The following is an 8,685-nucleotide window of genomic DNA, read 5'->3' as shown; positions in this document are numbered from 1 at the left end:
CCAAAGGCCAAAATCACTTCCGCTCCACGAAATTTCGATTCACAATTTTCTCCAAGTGAGCCCGCTCATTTACAATACATTTTTCCCGGCATCAAAGGCAAATTTTAAAAAACATTTTTGGCTTCTATCCAAGTGGCCAAATGAAGACGAACAGCCACCCAAAAAATCTACGCTCATGTTTGCTTTTTTGTAATTGGTCCTCACAGAAAATTAAATGTAACTGCTGATGGTTGGCTCTTCATTTCCTGGGTTGATCGACTTTCTCATGGCAAAGCTTATTTATTGTATTGAGAGTCATTTTGTTTTTTGGTTGGAATTTCTGGGAAACTGTGGGAGAGAAACCCAATCACTCACTGTACATTTTGACAGAGAATTAATGAAAGATTACAGCTCTGGTTCATGAGATTCCTGTGGCGTGAGTTTAGCAAATGTATTTTCTTTTTGTTTCATATGTATTTCGTTATGTTTCATAGTCCATTCATATTCATTTCCAGTGAAAGCTTCTAAGTGAGAAAAGGTAGAATTCAGTTTTACTGCTCTACCTTGGGAAAGTTTTCACGTTCTATGTTTTCTTCTGTTGAAAAGGATTCATGTATTTATGCCATTTTCACCCTCTTAAAGAGTCTCTCCATTTCATGTTATTTCAAATTTAATTGCTAGACTTTCGGCCTGTCTTGCCTCACGAAATAATCTGCGGCTTTAAGTTAAATTCTTTGCTCATGTTGTTCCTTGGTCCCATACATCCCAGAAAACTCAGTCATTCATCAAAATATTTCTTTCATATTTATTTACCTAGCCTAAAATCAGTATCCATTCTAAGTCATCCTCAGACCCTATTTGCTTATTCTTCACTGAGCGTGACCCGGAGAGAGCCCTCTCCTGTTCTGGTAGGGCTAGCTACCAGACTAAGCATGGTTTGTGGTTACCCTGAATTTTGCCTTCCTTCAGCCTAAGGCAAATTTAGGTGCTAACAAAAGTAAACTCACCTTCATTGTTATACCTTATGCTATTGATTTTTCAATCAGTTTCATTCTCATTCATGGCTTTGAACTCTTTAGATTTCTAAAAAAAAAGCTTTAGATTTCTCTCCGAGGAAGGAAACCCACGTCATCCCCCTGAAATCATAAGTTATTTAGCATAAAATATAATTTACTTGTGGGTGACTACATTCTGGATGATCCACACAAATCAATGTGTACTAGTTGCAATGGTTTTGATGATGAGTTCTCTTTTGTATTGAAAGGAACTCGAGCTTGCTTTCCCAGTTCACAAGATTTACAAATTTTATTCTCTAGTTTTGAAAGCCTAGAAAAATCCTTGACAATGTTTTCCTTGCTCATCTTGACAATCTGGTCAAAGTTCAGATGTCCAAGCCTTTTGTGCCATAACCAACTCTCATCAATCTTTGTTAAGAAGCCCTTTTATGTCTTCTATTTGAGCACATAGACATTATTATTTGTTCTCATAGCTTCCACAACTATCTCACATTTGCCAGTAGACTTGATTTGACAATTTATGTCTTTAAAGATCACATCATAGCCTTGATTACACATCTGAGATACATTAAGCAGGTTATGCTTCATTCCATCAACATATAAAACATTCTTAGCTTTATCTTTTCCATTTGATATATTAACCACTACTTTTGCAGTCATTTTGCCTAGAGCGTTGTTTCCAAAAGTTATATCACCTTTGTCAACAGGTTTCCATGTCAAAAACTTGCTTATGTCTCTTGTCATGTGTTTGGAACAACTACTATCCACATACCAATGACTCCCACCATTTTGAGCATACAACGCCATATCACGTTGCTCTAATTTTTCTTTTTCTTTCCAGACCTTGAGTTTTTTTCTCAATTTGCTCAATACTGGCTTTGTCTTCTTCTCCTTTAGCCTGCAATTGATTGGTATATGCCCCAAATTTTGACATTTAAAACATTGTTCCAGATATTTTAAAGGAGAAAAAGAGTTGTTATACCTAGGTTTTCTTTTTCTCTATTGAATTCTTCTGCTATATTTGATTTGTCTATAAGAGAGATTAACTCTGCATTTTGTTTCTTTGTGGCCATAATTTTTTCATGTGAAATGGTACCCTGGGAAGATATCATTGTTTTCGGAAGGCTACCTTTTGCGCTGAACTAAATTTTGGGCAGTTTTATTTGCTTGGACATCGTTCTTCTTTTGTTGTTGCTTATTTTTATGGATCTTATTTGTGGGTTGCATGTCTCCCTTTTGTTGTTGCCCAAGCCCTTATTTGGATGATGAAACAAAGTTGATTTTATTCTTTCCTTTTAATTCAGCTACTGCACTAGACTCAGCTGCATAGCCTAGACCAGTTCAATTTGAGGAGCCTCGTTGTGCTTCCAATATCTCATTTAGATATTCAATCCCTTTTCCAAATTTCTGATTGAAAATTGCCTGCATTTTGGCCTTCTCCAATTCCTTTTTCAACAATACAACTTATCCTTCCATCTTCTCACACGTTTGAGTGTTTTCATTCAATTTTTGGTTCAATGAATCTTGTATCTTCTTACATTCTTCTATTTACAAGAGCAATGGTTCAACAACCCCAACCTTTTCTTTTGTTAAAGACTCCTTAAGGACTTTATTTTCCTTCCTCGTCCTTTCTATTTCTTTAAGAGCACTTACCAATTCTCCTTCAAAGTCAACTTCTCCTTCTTCATCATCAGAATTAATAGCCTCAACTTGCAAATTTTCTATGGCCATAAGCATAAATTCTTTAGAGCTATCATCATCTCTGTCCTCATCTGAGGATTGGTTGGGTTCACTTTCTGAGGAGCTCTCTTCTTGAACATAAAAACCTCTCTTCTTAGCCTTCTTTCTGTCCTTTTGAACTTTCTTAAATTTTTCTTTAGGATCATAATATTTCTTCTTCTTTTCAGGATACTTTGATGCATAATGACCAACTTTTCCACAATTAAAACATTTAAATGGTAACTTACCTTTATACTTGCATGATCCTTGCTTGAGCTTCCTCACAAAGTTGGCTTCTTCTTCATCTAATTCATAGCATGAGTCATCATGCTCATCCTTGCACTTCTTTTTTGCTTTGAAGGTTGATTCTTTGGTTGTAGACTTGCCTTTCAAAATTATCATCTCATAGGCAGTGAGCATACCAAGTAGTTGATTTAGAGTGAGAGTGCTCAAATTAGTCATTTCTTCAATGGCCAACACCTTGGGATTACACCTCTCAGGAAGACATCTCAACACTTTTTGAACTACTATAGGTTCATTTAGCTCCTCATCAAGCCCTCTTATGGTGTTCACAACTTCATCAACTCTCAAAAAATACTTTGCAATATTTTCATCATCACGCATGCTCAATTATTCCAATTTCATATTATAGCCTTGGAGTTTAGATTTCTTTACCTTGTTGTCTCCTTCATAGTAGTTGCTCATCTTGTCCCAGATTGCTTTGGCAGATGTGCAATCCATCACCTTGACTAGATTTGATTCATGTAGACTAGCAAGCAAGGAATTCATTGCCTTAGCATTGCATGTAAAATCCAACTTTTGATCTTTGGTAACCACTGCTAGAGGTCTTTGATATGCTTCTTCCACAACATCCCACACATTAGCTCCAAGTGACTAAATGTAGGTCTTCATCCTCCCTTTTCAGAGCGCATAGTTTGTTCCATTGAAAATAGGTGCCCTATTGGTAAATCCTCCTTCCTAATTCACCACGGTCCTTGATATTTCTTCCAACTGTTAGACTGATCTAAAGTAACTTGGTTCTTATACAAATTGTTAGAAACAAAGACAATACTGAGAGGGGGGTGAATCAGTATTGTAGGAATTTTACCATTTTAACACTTTATTTTCACTTTGTATAAGAAGAATAATACATCAAGAAGTACTTTCAGAAATAAGTATGACAAGCAATAAATTAAACAATCAATGGAACACACAAAGAACAAATAACTTCTTCAAAATTGCTTCTTCGATTTATTCAAAGGGAAAGCTACAACTTCTTGTTACAATTTTCTGGCTACAACTAGTAGGAAGTTACAACTCCCTGATTTATCAGCTACAACTAAATGGAGCTACATCCCCAAGTATTTTCCAGCACCCTGGAAGGAGCAGTAACCCCTGATTTTGCGAGCTACAACTTCCTTGACACTCATTGTTTCAACTTTTATCCATTTTCATACTAAGAACAATGAATTTCTTCTCTTTTTTCAATAATAATTAAATTCCTCAATCACCAACACCTTCGGAAATCTCTAATTACTGATAAAAACACCAAACTATATATACATGCATCATCAATCACTAATCCATTATTTACTTCTCAAACACCTTTTAGACACCAAGGTTGCTCTCTGATTCACCTTTGATGCATACCCAAACTATTACGCATCATGTTGCACCAACAACCGTCATCCACACACTCCTCTCTGCAACCTGCTTGCTTAAGCCTACTTGTATAGAATTTTGGATTGATATTTTTCCCTTCTTTTATTCTCTTGTATTTTCGTGTGCATTCATATTTTTTTGGCCTTTCTCTTGTTCATTTTATTCCTATGATTGTGTTCCATCTTGATCTGCAATTTTGGGCTTATTATCCAAGTCAATCTGTTGTTTTCTTGCTTATTTCAGTTAATCTGGAGCTTTTACAAGGTTTAGATGAGGTTAGCTAAAGTTAACAGACTCTATCTTTGGCTTAACTACAAAAACTGCCATTAAACAGATAGTTCTGCCATTATTGTCACTAAAACTATATGTTGACTCATCCATGTTGCTATCAGTCTTCCAAGCATCGCAAAAAAATACCTCCATAGGCCTTTACATTTTATTCAACAAAAAACTGCCACATTCTGCCTAATTGGCCTTAAGACCCTTTCACTTGACACCTATCAGCTTTCCCGCGATGGGACTTGGTCTCCACGACCACTGGCTCAAGGCCTTAGGCATTAATCCCTTTTAAGCCCTGCGTGAGCTGATTTTCTATGTTAATGGCTTTGCACCATTTGACTCATTTCTATGTGAAACAAAACAAGGTTCAGTGCCCAGGCGCTAATCCCAACGTATTCCCTTTCTACTGTGCACCTGGTCAATTTCTACACAAAATGACCAAGGGTCAAAGCTTAGCACGTAACTCTCTCCATCCCGACACTTTTGTTTTGTGCACCATAATAAACCTGACGGGGTCATGTCGTCAGGTCGACGTGTCCCGTGGGGACCACCCGCCTGTGCTCCGATTAGTTTCTATTGTGTGCCTATATGTCCTATTGAGTACTACCCAACACTTCCACTAAGATTTGTTAACAATCACGTTAGGGTAAGTCCTACATGATGAGTTGTCTTGGTGGGGGTCCTCCTGACACCTTTTTAATTGGCTATTACATGTGCATTATCAACGTCAACGTGTCCCCGCTCCCACTACTCGGTGCTTTCACTGCATGCACCATAATAAACCATCAGGCTCCATCCAGCGGGATTACATCATTTTGACATCACCTCCTACTTGTCAGCTTGTGATTGGTGACATGTGTCGCTCAAAAATGAGTCCTTTGGGTACCCGAAAATGCCAAAATTTTATGCCACGTGTCCTACTCTGATTGGTTGGTATTAACGTCATCTCTTTCGTCGTCCAGACCAATTGCATGTTGCCACTTGTTTTATCAGAGGTGAGAGAAAGGTTCCCCAAGGCCTTGTTTCGCTCAAATTTTATTTGTTAACGAAAAAACCATCGAGTTCAAGAAATTCTTCCCTTAACACCACTCTTGTGTAGTTTGTGGTTTTTGAAGGAGTGATCCTGGGGTGGTTCTCTATCGTTGATCTATGCGATTTATGGTATGGGAAACCACCTCCCATAACCACCAAGCATGTCTAAAGGTTCGTCTTAGGTGTTATCAGAATGTCGCCACATGGCCGGGTGCTTAGTCGTATGCTCTCTAAACAATATTTTGGGCATTCCTTTTTGCGCTAAGCTGTCAGAGTGGGGACCTTTGGTTAACTCCCATTGGACCACGTTATGATGTTGTGTCCTAGAACCAGTCTCTTAGTCTATTCCTTTTGTGCACCAAAAGGGATGCATCAGGGTGAACCCATCAGGCTATCACTATTAGGATGGCGTCATCCTACTCCATGCACTCCCAACACTTAACTTTATGTGCCATTATCATATCGTTGGGGTAACTACGCCGGGGTAAGCCCCCCAGGTGGGCTCTACCTATGGCCAATAGAATGCCTCCCTCTACTTTTCTATTTCTCCAAATCAACCTAGAGCTTCACATAGAGGCTCTTCCAACCTCGCCGTTGGGTGTGCCAACTTTGGTTATGCACCAAAGCTCATCCAACCACCTCTAACTCTGCTAACTTTGACTTGGAGTTAAGCAACTTTGACTAGCTCTAACTTTCAATCCAGGATGCCATTTTCAAACTTTCACATCCCAGTGGACAGCTCTTTCAGAGCTCTATCCATCTAGGTGGAATCCATCTGCATCTAAGATGATCTGTTTCTCCAGAATTGAATCCAAAGTCTCTGCACTTTTATGGTTCCATGTTGCCTCTCTTTGCCAATGTCTTTGCCTTTGTTTTGCCCGTGCCACCTTTTACATTGCCTTTGCTAGTTACAATGCTTTTTCCTTTGCATTTGCCATCAATGACAACATATTTCCAACAAAAATATCCTTATAGGAAAAAAATATTGGCAAATGGTGTGGTGGTACTTCAACCCCGTATAGTCTTATCTCAGTGTAATCTTCAAAAATATACCAATCCCCCACTCTGGTGTCCTTGCTGAGCTACAACAACCTTTTTGCTTCAGACAAAATCTTTGGAGGTTGTTAATTGTTTAAAATAGTAAATACAGTGGCCATGAATGATGATAAGTCATAAGAAAAGTCCTCATTGTTTTCCTTCTTCCTAACAACACTAGTCCATTCAATCACATGTTTCATTTGATTCTTTGAATCCCACATATTCAGACCTAGATGACCAAACTTATCAGCATGTACATATAAGAAAATATAGACCAAGAGAAAGGGATATCTAAAAAGACCAAAAATATGATAGTTCTCAAATTAAAAAAGACATACTTGGCTACGTAAGAAGGGATATCCAAAACAATATATGGTTGCAACATTAAACTCAAAAACCCTAGGGATTGTTCGTTTACTATCCTAGTCTCATCTTCTCCCAGAAGAGACAAAATTATAACTGAGACATGTTGTGCAGCTTCAGAAAATAATGTTGTTAGATAATTCACTGCACGCGGTCGAATTTCAGAATTTGGTGGCAAAATGACTCTAAAAAACCTTACTTATTCTCTTTAGAAAGAAGTTTATAAGTGACATGTAAGGATTGATGTGAAAATTTCACGGGATTCTCGACTTTAGGAAACTTAAAATCTTCGTGTATTAGCTCTAAAGTGGCCTCAAAAACATTCTCCCTTAAATAAGACATAACAAAATTCCTCTGTGAGACAAAGGAAGACACTAACCAACTGAAAAAATCACAAAAATTATAGGTATGTGGGACAATTACATGATAAACGTTGGACTGGATGACTCGAAAAAAATTATTATAGTCACTAGAATGGTCAAGAATGTCTTGTCGAATCTCCAAAAGGTCCAAGGAGCAACGAGAATTGTATACTTCGGCTTCTCTGTCCATAAGGGGTGTATGAATAGATGTCATAGAGATTGTAGGTTTTTTAGTTGATTTTGGGGTTTTCTCCATGTTTACAATTTGAAAGAAAGGAAAAGGAAGAAATTTTGAATTATGAGTTACCCAGTAACCGGAGATAATGAACAGTCGAATGCTAATGAGGAATTGACAATGTACACTCTATATGTTGTTCATTGTAACTTTTCCACTGGAGGACAAAGAAAATAACATGCGCGGCGACCTTTTCTTGAAAATTCGTGATGACGTGTAAGGTCATGCTCGCTTACCTAGTTAGCCTAACATGTACATGAGTTTTCACCAGCCTCCAATGTGTGGTTTTCATAAAAACCATTAACCACTTACAAGGGATCCCCATAGTGATTTGTCAAAAGCATGGAGGACATGTTGGAATGAACCATGGTTGTTGATTTGGAGATGGGTTGTTTAGCTAGACATATCCTCACCCCATAACTTTCGATTGCTTTAACCTGTCGAAAAACCTTTGATTCCTTAGTCTAATTAATGAGCGAGGATCTCACCCCAAACTTGCGCGATTTAATTTCCAATTTATAAAAGTTTCGGACGAACTTTTATATATTTTAAGGTTGCGCTTTTGAGGCTAAAAGGTTAGGATTTTATATAATATATAAATAAAACTTTTGAAAATGGATTGTTATATAAAAAAAATCCTACTCCCTACATCCAAAGTCTTATATATATATATATATATAAAAAGTAACCTTTAACTACAACACCTTGCATTAAATAACTAGGGTACTTGAATTCTTTACCCTTCCAACTCTTCATTCTTCTTCATTTGGTGTTCCATTTGGGTAATAATGTAAACCATGGCCTTATGCATGCCCTCCAATTTACTGGTTAGGTGTCTCATCTCCTTCCTTACCTCAAGCATCTAGTCACATTAACACCCTCTAGGAGGAGGATAGTGGTGGGCCCCAGTATTGCAGCAATAATGCTGCAACTCCTGGAACTCCCTTCTTTAATTTTATCAACCCTGTAGTTCGTAACAAACTTGGAAGCGACGGTGTTG

At 37.8% G+C, this 8,685-nt stretch overlaps 1 protein-coding gene across 1 annotated transcript; it reads right to left on the bottom strand.

Annotated features, from left to right (window-relative positions):
* Nucleotides 1–1,430: 1,430 nt before the first annotated feature.
* Nucleotides 1,431–3,338, bottom strand: LOC149253455 (uncharacterized). The gene is made up of 3 exons (XM_089454485.1): nt 2,963–3,338; nt 2,548–2,716; nt 1,431–1,893 (listed from the first exon to the last, which is right to left on the bottom strand). Exons 1-3 carry the CDS (start codon nt 3,336–3,338, stop codon nt 1,431–1,433), a joined length of 1,008 nt encoding a protein of 335 aa, XP_089310611.1.
* Nucleotides 3,339–8,685: the final 5,347 nt, after the last annotated feature.

This window comes from Pinus tabuliformis, chromosome 7 (genome assembly GCF_031772625.1).
Source record: "Pinus tabuliformis cultivar Carrire ecotype Pingquan chromosome 7, CPIR1, whole genome shotgun sequence".
Classification (NCBI taxonomy): domain Eukaryota; kingdom Viridiplantae; phylum Streptophyta; class Pinopsida; order Pinales; family Pinaceae; genus Pinus; species Pinus tabuliformis.
Note: the sequence above shows the minus strand (reverse complement) of the source record. Positions and strands in the feature narration are given on the sequence as shown.

Coding starts and splice junctions, on each gene's coding strand:
- LOC149253455 (XM_089454485.1), bottom strand. CDS start 3,338: ATGCGTGATGATGAAAATATTGCAAAGTATTTTTTGAGAGTTGATGAA. Junction 2,717..2,962: donor AGGATCATGCAAGTATAAAG/GTAAGTTACCAT, acceptor TTATGGCCATAG/AAAATTTGCAAGTTGAGGCT. Junction 1,894..2,547: donor GTTGTTGAACCATTGCTCTT/GTAAATAGAAGA, acceptor AATCAATTGCAG/GCTAAAGGAGAAGAAGACAA.